This window comes from Biomphalaria glabrata, chromosome 11 (assembly GCF_947242115.1).
Source record: "Biomphalaria glabrata chromosome 11, xgBioGlab47.1, whole genome shotgun sequence".
Classification (NCBI taxonomy): Eukaryota; Metazoa; Mollusca; class Gastropoda; family Planorbidae; genus Biomphalaria; species Biomphalaria glabrata.
Window position 1 is genome coordinate 36,606,643 of NC_074721.1, and position 14,654 is coordinate 36,621,296.

The 14,654-nt window shown below is 35.6% G+C and overlaps 1 protein-coding gene across 1 annotated transcript in view; it reads left to right on the top strand.

Moving 5' to 3' along the window:
- LOC106079359 (uncharacterized) overlaps positions 1 to 14,654 on the top strand; it is a 104,300-nt gene that overhangs the window by 10,149 nt on the left and 79,497 nt on the right. Inside the window, exons 4-6 of the mRNA XM_056045587.1 lie at positions 355 to 438; positions 545 to 649; positions 13,048 to 13,194. Coding sequence (XP_055901562.1) covers positions 355 to 438; positions 545 to 649; positions 13,048 to 13,194 — 336 coding nt within the window. The remainder of the gene's footprint in view (positions 1 to 354; positions 439 to 544; positions 650 to 13,047; positions 13,195 to 14,654) is intronic.

Sequence of the window (14,654 nt, forward strand, 5' to 3'; positions counted from 1 at the left end):
TTTTTTTTATGAATTTTAAAAATATTTTCTTTTTCCGTGCTCAGTTTAAAATTAATGAAAAAAAGATTTTCTTGAATAATTAATTTTATTTATTTGTATTTTGTAGCCCATTCATTCCCTTTAAAATAAAATCAAATATGTTAGATAATTTGATAAAATAAAAAAGTTATGTTAATATTAGTAACTCTACCCCAGGTGAAAATTTGTGTACAATCCGAAAAACTCAATTTTTTCGATCAAAATAATTCGCACTGAAAGAGTTAACCCTGCTCTACATCGATATCATAATTGAAGGATTTTACTGCATATGTAAATTGTCTGAAAAAAAATAATCATCTGTTGTTTTATTTTTAGATTTGTCGCTGTGCAGACTCAATTCATCATTCTGCAGACCCAATGAATGGTGTATTGACACACACTTTCTTCCTGTGTGTCAAGGTATAACAATGAAATGATTAAAATAATACGTATTAAAAATAACGATTATATAATTCAAATATAATTTAAAATCTAATAAATGAGTTTGGTTTAATAAACATTTCAGCTTTCTGTGATTATGGCCAGTATTTAGATGGAAAAAACTGTGTCAATTGTACAGCTGGTCAAACTACATTGATGCGAAATGCTTGGCCAAAGGAGGTTTGTGTGGGTAAGTTCAATTTATTGATTTTTAGAGGCCACCGTAAAAAGAAGAAAGCGCTATTAGGCTTGTTCAAAATGTCTTTCTGTCCGGCTGTCAAACTTAGATCTCAAAAACTAGATGATAAATGAAAAATATCATTTCACCATGCGTTGTGGCTTATAAAGTTTAATTGCTATGGCTACTTTTTGTTTACTAATAGCAAAGCGTTTAGTTTATAAATTTAATTATGCAAGCGTTATATATATATATATATATATATATATATATATATATATATATATATATATATATATATGTATGTATGTATGCATGTATGTATGTATGTATGTATGTATGTATGTATGTATGTGTGTGTGTGTGTGTGCGTGCGTGCGTGCGTGCGTGTGTGTGTGTGGCATTTTATGTCTCGAGAGACGATCTTTTCCCTTTGCAACTTCTTGTGTGACTAAAGAGGCCAATCCTTGATACACAGCTGCGATCGCAGGTTGGGCATATATAATCACAAGGCGCCGTTGCATTTTCACCCTTCTTTCTGCTTCTGTTGTGTATGGCATCTGCAATCCGTGACCCTTCCTTTATGCTCTCTCTCCATGTGGATCTATACAGTGCCACCTCTTCCCAGCTGCCAGTGTCGATTTTGAAGAGCTTGATGTCGTGTTTGCATACATTCGTATAACGTAAAAGTGGGCTACCAGCGGCACTCCTGTCTTCTGTTAGATCGCCATACAAGATGTCCTGTTGAAATCGACTTAATGGCATTCTAAGAACGTGGCCAAGCCTGCTAAGGCGTCTGCTGCTGATAACAGAGCGGATAACCTGGCAGCCTGCTCTTTGTAGCACTTCCTCATTGGTTATTTTATCTTGCCACTTTATTTTAAAGATCCGCCTTAGGCATCGGAGGTAGAAGACATTCAGCTTTTTTTCCTGCCATGAGTAGGTTGATCATGTTTCACTTCCGTACAGCAAGGTGCTCAACACACAGGTCCGGTAGACTAGGGCTTTAGTACTGTTAGTCAGCAATATGTTGTCCCAGACTCTTTTCTGCAAAATCTTTGCTAGAGTGGCACTATCCAGGCTGCAAGTGATAGCTTCTAGAGTCTACCCAGAGTCTCAGTGTGGATTCAGGAGTGGTAGAACCACAATAGACATAATATCTTTTCTACGACTACTGCAGGAGAAATTCAGAGAGAGAGAGAGACAGACCCCTTTGCATCGTTTTTGTTGATCTGACTAAAGCCTTCGACATGGTCAGCAGAAGTGGCCTTTTCAAACTCCTGAGGAAAATAGGTTGCCCTCCCAAACTACTGAAGTTCATTGAGTGCTTTCACGAGGAAACTAAATGTACTGTCAAATTCAATGGAGCCCAATCAGCACCTTTTGAGGTTTGCAGTGGTGTCAAGCAGGGATGTGTGCTGGCATATTCTTCTCCTGTCTACTGCATTATGCGTACAACAACATAAACGAAAATGTGTTTCTCCATACAAGATCCTCTGGAAAACTATTTAATGTATCAAGGCTGCGGGCAAAAACCAAGGTTAGGAAGCTACTCATCAGGGAACTCCTGTATGCTGATGATGCAGCTATTGTGGCTGATTCTGATATTCAGCTACAGTCCCTGGTTGACAGACTATCTGCTGCTTGCCAGAAGTTCGGCTTAAACATCAGTCAAAGCAAAACTAAGATACTTGTCCAAAACACAAACACTGCACCTCAAGTAAGCCTTAATGGCCAACCACTAGAAATTGTTGGCTCCATCATATCCAACAACACTTTACTGGATAAAGACATAAACAACAGGATAGCCAAGGCAATGGCCACCATGTCACGGTGACAGAAAAGAGTCTGGGACAACATATATATAGATATATCATGGGCGTAGCCAGGATTTTTTTTCGGGGGGGGGGTTGGGGGGGAATTTTTTTTATCCCCCCCCGGCGAAAAAAAATGTATTTGTATGTGTGTATGTGTGTACATAATCTTTATTACATTCTCACCTTTCATTCTTTCGGAAGACGTTTATTGTGCTCTAGAATAGGTTCTTCCTGGAGTTAGTGGAAAAATTTTTGACTCTCCGCCATTCCGCCATTGCCAGCAAGGGGGTATAGGGGAGCGTTAGGAGCTCCCCCAGCGCGGGGCGAAGCCCCGCCGCCAAGCACTATTTCTGGTATTAAAAGCCAACAAAATGCATATTCTGAGGTATCTACAGTGCATTATCTAGCTATTAGAAAGTTTTATTGCAAAAACTTAATGTGCTATTCTTACTGACTTAGACCCTCCCGCGCCGTTCGGCGCATTTGCCGTCAAGCTGTCTCCAGAAAAATCTGTCAGTGGTAAAGTATGAAGCCTCTTCTCACCTGCTCTAAGGATCTCCATGAATGTGTGACGCCAAGTTGTACTAGGATGTCATCGCAACTCTTATTATGCGTAATTCATTTTGTCGGAGAACATGTTCCGCAAATCTCATGCGACGCTCTGTCACAATCTTACCAAGGGGTCGACTCCCAGTTCGTCAAAAGGATGTCCTTGATTTAGACCTGATCTCTATAACCGACTCATAAAATCTGTCTTAGCCATCTTTATTGAGCCACATTAAGTGTTTTTCAATTTCGGCAGATGACTATTTACTGCAGTTTATTAATGGAGCCCCACCACTGGTAGAAATGTGTTACTTCTCTTGAATACGCTCTTGGAATTAGGTGACTGTAGTTTGTTTTAGATTTTATATCGAAAAGTCTGAAGGGGGTTTAAACTCAAAACCCCTTTTGGGAACGCTCATAGCATTTTAGAGTGTGTAATTGTATTTTTTTTTATATTGAAAAGGTATTTTTTAGCTTCAAACTCCGCTGGAGAGGAGTTTAAACTCAAAACCCCTTTGACTACTCTCATAAAATTTTGAGTGTACAATTTGCTTTGTTTTGAATATTAACGAAGTATTTTTTACCTTCTGACCCCGCTGAAAGGGGGTTTAAACTCAAAACTGAGTCAAAACCCATTTAGCTACGCTCATAACATTTTGAGTGTGTAATATGCTTTTTCATATCGAAGAGAGGGTTTATCGTAAATTTTGGAGAGGGTTTTAAAATCAAAATCTTCCTTAACTGTGCTCTTTGAATTTTGGGATTGTCGTTTGCATTTTTTTGTTTTGTTTTATAAAAGAGGGGGATTTAACTGCAAAAAACCCTGGTAGGGGGTTTTAAATTCAAAACCATCTGGAAGGGGTTTTAAAATTAAAACCCCCGGGTAAGGGGTTTTAAAGTGAAAACCCCCCTGGTAGGGGGTTTTAAACTCAAAAACCATTGGCTGTGCTGGGGCAAGTGAAGGTTTAGTTTTAAAATTTCATTTCGGGGGGGGGGGGTTGAACCCCCAAAACGCCCCTGGCTACGCCCATGATATATAAATACACCAAATTTTTAAACAATACGTATATGTAACGGAGATTATGTTTACAATACGTAAACAAAAAGAAAGATAATTTTTTTTTATTTTTTTTATTTTCAGTATCAATTAGTCTGATATATTTATAAAATGTACAACAAATGTTCGCGACAAATATAAATATCAGTTAAAGGTGTTAATGTCTAATAAACTAGCTGCTAAAAAGAAAAAAAAAACAACAACATTGAATTTTTTTTTTATACTTAGTATGCCCTTTGTATGTAAATATCGTGCACATTTTTTAAAATGGACTTTTAATACGACGATTTTCGTGCAGTAGCGTGACGGCTGTTGCAAAATAGGCTACAAAGCTGGTTTCCTCAAAAAGTTTTAAATAATCAGATTTTATTTATATATTGTTTAAAGCTAAAAAATCAAAGGCGGTCTTCCTCGAATTCACAAATGGACCAGGAATATTCTAGGCATAGTCTTGTTTTGATCGTTGAAAGTAATAAATTTAAAAAATCATTAGGCAATAAAATAATATAATGCTGGTACATAAATTCTTGTATTACATTATCACTCATATCTCGTGGTACAAAAATTATTGTATTACACCATCACTTATATCTGCTGGTAGTTTAACAAACCTCTCCATGTCATTCAAATCTACTGTCTAACAATTCTTCTATTCCCCTTCCCCCATCCCCCCGATATATTGCCGAATCTATTTACAACTCTGATTTTCAGGTTAGAAAATTACCTTGATTTAGTTTGAGTTATTACTTTATGTACATGTTATAAATTGCAGTAACCTTCACCCTTCCGTTGTTTCACCATGGTCACGAGACATGACGGAACCGTCTCAAGTTAACCAATAATAATAATAGTAAAAAAAAAACATCAACAAGAAACTGCCGAGTACAGGATAATTTATTGCTCTTGTCATCTCATTTAATCTGCTAGTCCAATGTTGTCTTCATGTCTCCACGATAGCCTCCGATATTGTTCTACATATTCTATTCCCACTCTTTCCAAATCGAAGCCCACATTCCAGACTGGCTTGGTCTCTTTTGTTAGCCCCGTGCTGGAATAATTTTTCAAAATTATCATTGCATATTCAAATTAAAAGCTTTGGCAGCTGATTATTCTTTTGGTAGTTGTTAGTTTCAATCAATGCACTGAGCGGCAGTGTCTCTAATCGTTAAGGACATCTTTCATTCCGTTGATAATTAGATAGGTTTATTGTTAGGGTTTAAATCATTATGGAATTGGCATCACTCGTCTAATTATAACAACCTAGTTATCTTTCATTTAGATGATAATAGTTATGACATCATTAGTCAGATGATATTAACATATCACATATATTTTCTTCTTCTGCTTCTCAATTTGATGTGGCGGTCCACTTCTAATTTTAATTTACATAAACGAATTACCAAATTGCATTTGTTCAGGAACAAATGTCAGATTTTTTGCATACGATTGCATAATATATAGAACAATAAAAACAACACAAGATACAGAAATTTTACAAAGAGAATTAAATGAATCACAGAATTGGGAATCAAACTGGAGCATTTCTTTCCACCCAGAAAAACGTCAGTTATTAAGAGTAACAAAAAAAAAACTAAAACAAATTAATTCCACTTATAATTTTTCATGGTAAACCAGTAACACAGACTAAAAACGCAAAATACCTAGGTGTTATAATAAATGAAAAACTGTCATGGAATCCCCATATTGATAAAGCTATCAAAAAATCAAACAAAGCATTAGGATTTATTAAAAGAAATTTCTATAAATAAAAAAAGAAAATAAAACTAAAATGTTATTTAACCTTGCTTAGGCCAATAATAGAATATGCATCCCCTGTTTGGGATCTTTCAACTCAAGGAAACATTAAGAAACTGAAACAGACACAAAATAGAGCCAGCCGTGATATTCATAACAAACGAATATTCACATCTGACTAGAGTAACACCTTTGATAAAATCACTAAATTTAGAAAGCCTTCAGGACAGAAGACTTAAAAGTAAAGTGGCAATTATAGATTAAACACTGAACCATAATCTTCAAATACAAAAACAAAATTTAATAAAATACTCAGAAAGACACCAAGATAAAGACACATTCCTCATCCCATATGCTAGGACAAATTTGTACAAATACTCATTCTTCCTTAGTGCTATTAGAGCATGGAACGGATTGCCTGAGCTAGCCAGGAAAACCAGTGACTTGGCAGAATTTAAGTCATTGGTTAATATGCATGACTGAATGCATGACGCGTAGGAAGTAATCATATTTTTTTTGAAGCAACGTCTGTATTATATAAGATAAGATCGCTAGCAGATTTATCTCTAAGAGGTTACGATAATGTCGTCGCTAGCAGCCTCAATGCCTTATTACTCACGATAACGTTATCGTTAACATTTTCTTCTTATTGCGAGAGCTAATCTTTTATTGCTAGTAGCAGTTACTTATTGCACTTTACCCGATACAATCTTTAGTTAACGTTTTAACAATCCTGTCTTCTCAATACTCAGTTTACTTTAGATACTTAAAGAGTGGAGTTGAACATCTATTTATAGGAATTACAAGCCATTTTAAAATCATGCATTATAATAATATACGCTTTATTATGTTGATTTTATTTTTACAATTCTGATTTCCGGAAGTGATATGTTTTCTTGGAGGTCCAGTGAATGCCAATAATTTATAATTAAGTCTTTAGTTTAGTCGGTGGGTGGGATGGAAAAGAAGTAGCATTAATTTTTTTAGGATGAAATACCTGCCATGAGATAAGAGAAAATTATGTATATCTTGGGTTCTTTCCACATAAACTTGTTTGATTTAAGTTTAATGTTAGGTTTTAACCATTTCGTTAACATCAGATGAGATTTTTTCTGCATTTTTATTATTATTGTAGCCCTAGAGAACTAAAAAGCTCTCTTCTCGACATAATTTATGTGTGAGTTTGTTATAAAAATACTTTCATTAGTTGATACTTATATTTGTAAAATGTGTGTTATTATTATAGTTTTTTATCCTAATTATTTTAAGATAAAAAATAAATAAGAAACTAAAAAATAAACAGTTTAAATAATTGTTTACAGAATTAAATATGATGTTTATTTCTTACCTTAATAAAATAATTAATATATTTTAACTCTAATAAGTGGTTTTACTAATGTCGGTGTCACTTTTATTTCTTGTTGTAAAATTTTGTAGTTATCGTTAGATGCCAATATAGAGAGTGTGTATAAAACGGACTGGACACACTACCAAATAGTCTGTAGCGTCTGCTAGACGTTTTTCTAGCATTGTCAAGTCTGGCTGACGATATCAACTCCAGGTTGTGTGTGGTGTTTGCCGGAGACATTTAGCAATAAGTAGGGAGTAGTTCTAAAGAATAAGGAAAAACATTACTTAGCTCCATGGATGCCCAAACTATGGCTCGCGGGCCTGACGACGTGGTTCCATCCGGTCCGTCGAACCGTTGGCACAATGCATTCCAGAACAAATATGGCGCCATTCTTGCTTTGAGCTGTGAATAAAGATAGTTAAAGATTGGAGATTGGGGGTTCGGTGGGAATATTTACTAAAATGAGTCAACAAAGTTAGTCGGTGGGTAAAGGTAGTTACAATGATATTCACATTTTAAGTAGAGATGTGAAGCCATTTTTCCGATCCGTAAAGAAAAAGATAAACTTCAAATATCCCATTATTTAATCAAGTACTAGAGCCACAGGTTTCTAATAAAATTGTTTCAGGTAAATTTTATTTCGTTTTTGCACATTATCGGTCGTGGCCCGCGACATGAGTGTCGGAAATTAAAATGGTTCGCAAGCCGAATTAGGTTGGGCATCACTGGTATATACTATTTCAATTTTCACTAACCAATAATAATCCATATCTTCTTGCTAACTAAACTCATATATCCTATTTTATTGTTTTAACTCTAATGTAGGCAACTCAACGAGGCAATAATAAGCTATATACAAATAGTTGGAGTTGGACTTCCACTATAAAGTCACAGGGGGTAACGTTTTAAGTTCTAAATTAATACCAGAACACAGAACAGACCACCGAGACACACTCCAGTGTCACTCCAGGTCTCCCAAACAGTTCCCTAGTATCACACAGGACAGCACTCAGCGCCAGACTGTTCAGACTGTCATGACTTAAGCCGGATCTACAACAGGTCTTCTACTACTAGTGTTGAATTGCGCTCTGATGGACACCATCAGTGTGGCTTGGGGCGGAGTTAAAACAATATATATTTCCTCTACTATATTTCTTACTATTATTATCATTCTTTATATCTCCTGGCATATACATTCTTGCATCACGGCATCACTCATATCTGCTGGTACATAAATTCTTGTATTACATTATCACTCATATCTCGTGGTATAAAAATTATTGTATTACACCATCACTTATATCTGCTGGTAGTTTAACAAACCTCTCCCTGTCATTCAAATCTACTGTCTAACAATTCTTCTATTCCCCTTCCCCCATCCCCCCGATATATTGCCGAATCTATTTCCACTCTGATTTTCAGGTTAGAAAATTACCTTGATTTAGTTTGAGTTATTACTTTATGTACATGTTATAAATTGCAGTAACCTTCACCCTTCCGTTGTTTCACCATGGTCACGAGACATGACGGAACCGTCTCAAGTTAACCAATAATAATAATAGTAAAAAAAAACAACAACAAGAAACTGCCGAGTACAGGATAATTTATTGCTCTTGTCATCTCATTTAATCTGCTAGTCCAATGTTGTCTTCATGTCTCCACGATAGCCTCCGATATTGTTCTACATATTCTATTCCCACTCTTTCCAAATCGAAGCCCACATTCCAGACTGGCTTGGTCTCTTTTGTTAGCCCCGTGCTGGAATAATTTTTCAAAATTATCATTGCATATTCAAATTAAAAGCTTTGGCAGCTGATTATTCTTTTGGTAGTTGTTAGTTTCAATCAATGCACTGAGCGGCAGTGTCTCTAATCGTTAAGGACATCTTTCATTCCGTTGATAATTAGATAGGTTTATTGTTAGGGTTTAAATCATTATGGAATTGGCATCACTCGTCTAATTATAACAACCTAGTCATCTTTCATTTAGATGATAATAGTTATGACATCATTAGTCAGATGATATTAACATATCACATATATTTTCTTCTTCTGCTTCTCAATTTGATGTGGCGGTCTACTTCTAATTTTAATTTACATAAACGAATTACCAAATTGCATTTGTTCAGGAACAAATGTCAGATTTTTTGGATACGATTGCATAATATATAGAACAATAAAAACAACACAAGATACAGAAATTTTACAAAGAAAATTAAATGAATCACAGAATTGGGAATCAAACTGGAGCATTTCTTTCCACCCAGAAAAACGTCAGTTATTAAGAGTAACAAAAAAACTAAAACAAATTAATTCCACTTATAATTTTTCATGGTAAACCAGTAACACAGACTAAAAACGCAAAATACCTAGGTGTTATAATAAATGAAAAACTGTCATGGAATCCCCATATTGATAAAGCTATCAAAAAATCAAACAAAGCATTAGGATTTATTAAAAGAAATTTCTATAAATAAAAAAAGAAAATAAAACTAAAATGTTATTTAACCTTGGTTAGGCCAATAATAGAATATGCATCCCCTGTTTGGGATCTTTCAACTCAAGGAAACATTAAGAAACTGAAACAGACACAAAATAGAGCCAGCCGTGATATTCATAACAAACGAATATTCACATCTGACTAGAGTAACACCTTTGATAAAATCACTAAATTTAGAAAGCCTTCAGGACAGAAGACTTTAAAGTGGCAATTATAGATTAAACACTGAACCATAATCTTCAAATACAAAAACAATAAGAAATTAAAAGAGGACTTTCTTGGCAAATATAGGCAAAGAGTTAATAAAATCCTCAACACCAAACTGTCTGGCAGTAATCTCATCACTGCAATAAACAGCTGGGCCGTCCCAGTGCTCCTTTATACGTTCGGTGTGATCAAATGGACTGACACCGACCTACATGACATTGACAGACTCACTAGAAAATTACTAATTAAGTTTCGATGCCTACACCCCAAGTCCTCCACCATAAGGTTATACCTGCCCAGGAAGGATGGGGGGTCGTGGATTGCAGAACATCTTCAAATTGTGTAAGATGCAAGTTTTAAAAATACGATCTAAACTGCTCGCCTCCAGCAACAAATTAGTTTCCTTCCTACGGAAATACGACTCCGATGCAACCCCTCTGAACCTACACAATGCTGATGTCAATGTCGGTTTGGACGACGTAGGGCATGAGATTCGCCAATGGGAGGAAAAAACACTCCACGGAAAATTTCCGGCTTCATTACATGGGGACAACATCGACAAGGCTGCTTCCTTAACATGGCTCAAAGCAGGTCATCTCTACCCTGAAACAGAAGGCTTTGTTACAGCAATACAGGACAGAGTAATCAGGACAAAAAATTACGAGAAGCATATCCTGAAACTCAATGTTGTCGACAAATGCCGAAAATGTGGAAATGTGGGCGAGTCGATTGAACACATTATGGCAGGATGTCCAGCCCTATCGGAATCGGCCTACCTGGGTCGCCATAACCAAGTTGCAAAGTTAATACACCAACACCTGGCTTTGACGTACAAATTGATCGGTAAGGACACTCCCCCTTATTATAAATACTCTCCGCAAGAGGTTCTCGAGTCTACTGAACATCTGCTGTACTGGGATAGGCCTATTCTGACCGACAAAACGGTAGATTTCAATCGCCCGGATCTGCTGTTCATCGATAAAAAAGAAAAAAACGCTACCATTATCGATATCGCCGTACCACTGTCTCATAATTTAAGAAAAACTGAGATAGAAAAACAAAGAAAATATGGGAACCTAGGCTTGGAGATTAAGCGTCTATGGAAATTGTCCAAAATAACAATATACCCCATTGTTATATCAACCGAGGGGATAATAACAACTGACCTTACAGACACCTTCAAGGCCCTTAACATTACTAGGAACATCTTCGTTGCCTGTCAGAGGGCGGTACTGCTGCAGACCTGCCACATCACCAGAAAATTCCTCAGTGGAAACTGTTAAAGGGACTACGATGAATTTTGTTTCTCTTTAGCGAAACTCGACCCTGGCAGCGCCAGAGAATGACTACTCGTTCATTTCTAACATAATAATAATAATAATAATACAAATAAAATAATTTGTTCTCTTTTAAAGTTCAAATAGTTCAAAATGATTTTTTAAACATAAGTATGCTATTTTTTTTCAATTATATATATATATATATATATTCATTAAGTAAAGTTTTCCATTCAGACCTAGATATCTATGGGGCAGATTATGTTAAGGTCATCTGTTCAATGGCCCACGGTTAAAAAGGTAGTCATGTCATAACTACCAACCACCTTTTATATTCTCCAACAAATGTCAAGTACCCATTTGAGCTGGATGGACTCAAAGGCGACCTGAAGATCCCGAATGTAAAAATCCCAGTTTTCATCAGGATTCGAACCCAGGACCCCAAAACCAAGCGTATAGCCACTCGGACACCGTTCTTCCATATATTTATTTAGCGTATACTTATATTTTATAAAAATGATAATTATTATACTTATACATACATTCGAAATGAATGAAATGTCACATGTAATAAAGAGAAACTAAAAAAGATTTATTCTTCTAACAAAATTAGAATTGTTAACACGAAAAAAAAATTACTGACCTACTTTAGGTAGTGAGTTAGACCATTCAAAGAACTAGATATATAGGTCTTCTTTGATCTAGAACTAGACCTATAAATATATAAATTGTTATGGCTGTGTGTGTGTTTGTGTAAACAAAGAAAGAAGAAAAACAAAAAAACAATGCTTTTTCCCTAAGCAACTTCCCTAAAAAAAAAACTCTGTTGACGCCCATGTGCTGGTCAAACATTTACAGACACTACAAAAAAAAATATTTTTTAAAATCATTTCATAAACTTCAAAACCTATTATTTTTCAACTTAATTTTATTTTCTTGAAAATTATGAATAATACAGGCTACTTGTATGTTTAAAGAGCTGCTTTAAAAGTTAACAATTTAAAAATTTAATTATCATTTATGCATTGATATTGTCGATGTTTTGTTGTTGTTGTTTTTGTTTGTTTTGTTTTTTTTTGAGTAAAAAAAAGTCATTTGACATAAATTTATTTTACGTTGAAAATACGGAACAATTTGATTTCGATAATTTAACTATAGTGACGTAATGTCCAAGAATCCAAGAATACAAGGCAACTCAACGAGATATAGGCGTTTATTTACACGAGGAAATCACATACATGTACAACATCTGCCTTGAGCACGGCATCTTCATATCGGCTCTAGACTTGGGCAAAAATCGTTTTGTTTTATGTATAACAAACTGCTTGCATTTTTAATTTAGCAAATTTAAAGGAACGCTATCAGAACACAAACATTTATTCAGAACCTAGTAAGCGATCTAAAATATCTAGATATCATATTTTCACTATTTTTTTTCTAGTTTTTACCACACAAGCAAAGACGACGGATGAACAGACAAAGAGACCACACAAAACAGCTAGCAGAATTTTCCGAACTGGGGATTGCTAAAACTTGGAATGAAATAATTTTACGCATCCAAAAATATGTTTGATCAAAAAGGAAGGAATTCTATTCTTTAAATACACAATTTAAATAAGAGCCCTTAAAAACATATTGCTTTGAAATTGCAAGACAAAAAAAAAGTCGTTGTTGGTAAATGTAAATGCTGCCATTTTGAACTTGGCTTAGTTGTTCCAGGTATCAGAAAAGTAGTTGCGGCAAAAAATTTTCTTACGGCAAGTGGGAGATTCAGTGATTAGTTAGCTAGCGCCAAGGATTTTAGTTTGTTTATTCATTACACCCCTCCTCACAATGTAAAACAAGTTTGACAAAAATAATATTGAATGTGAATAGTTAAGCATAACAATTTTAATTTTCAGATAAATGTCCAAGTAACTATTATTATAGTTTACAAAATCAATCATGTGTTACTTGCCCTGCTGGTCTGTACTGGAATGATGAATACAAGGCTTGCTTTGTATGTCCTTATACAACATTTAATTCTACTTATTGTGATAATGGAACAGGTTAGTTTTATTATCTTTTTTTAAATTTATGTAACAGGGTGCTGTCATTAAAAGTATCAATAGATATTTCAATTTCTAATAAAATGTATACATTATCATTTTTTTCTGTTGTATTACCATAATTCGTGTGGTTATTTAAGCAGACCTACATAGGTAATCAAATGCAATAGATAGCTACATACATACATTCGTACATGTATGCATACATACATGCATACATACATACACACATACATACATTCATTTATGCATACATACATATATACAATCAGGGACTTGCTATTTGCTGACGACTGTGCCTTAAATGCCTTCTCTGAAAATTTTCTGCAGAGCATCGTCAGTGACTTCCCAAGAGCATGCTCAGACTTTCGCCTTAAAATTAACACAAAAAAGACTGAAGTCTTATATTTGTCTGATCAAGGTAAAGCCTACTCGGATCCAAGCATCAAGATAAATGAACATGGTATAAACGTATTGGAAAGCTTCACATATCTTGGCAGCAAACTTTACAGAAACGGAAAGATCGACTATGAAATCGACCTGCGTATCGCCAAGGCCAGTGCATCCTATGACAGATTGTCTAAAAATGTCTGGATCAGACGAGGTATCACCACAAATACAAAGCTAGGGTTCTAAGGAGCTGTCATCCTCCCTACATTGCTCTATGGGTCAGAAACGTAGACAGTTTACATAAAACATGCAAAGATACTGAACCACTTCCTAATGACATGTCTAAGAAAAATACTGAATGTCAAATGGCAAGACAATATACCAGTTACTGAAGTCCTTCAAAGAGCAGGTCTGCAAAGCATCCCTCGCAGGACATGTTTGCAGAATGGAAGACCGCCGCATCCCTAAAAGACTCTTGTATGGCCAACTAAGCGAAGGAAAGCGCTCGCAAGGTGGTCAAAAAAAAAGCGCTTGAGGGACACCCCTAAAGCTTCTCTGAATGCGTTCAGCATAGACCCAGGCACCTGGGAGACAGAGGCACATGACAGAGCATCATGGCGTCGGGTTGTGAAAACTGGCGCAAAGGTTGCTGAGGAAAAGAGAACAACGCCAGAGAAGAAAAACAAGGCCCACGACACTAGCTCCAGCTGGAATAACCTGCCCAGTGTGCAGCCGAACATTCCTGGCTCACATAGTTCTCACCAGCCACATGAGGAGGCATAAACCCCAGTGCAAAGCCCTCATCCCCCTGGATGACAAAGTGGTCATCATCGAATCATGATGTTTTAAGTTTTAACCAACCTCCTCCAGAGGTTTAAAGCTTAAAACCCTTTTAGATGGTTTTGAGTTTAAAATCCTCTTAAAGGTAGTTTTGAAGCTAAAAATCCCTCTCTTTAATATTATTGTAAAGCAAACTACAGTCACCAAATTATGTGACTTCTAAGGACGTTTTCAATTTGTTAAAAAAAATAATTCCAGAGATTTTGTAGTTTGAAACCACCCAACAGATG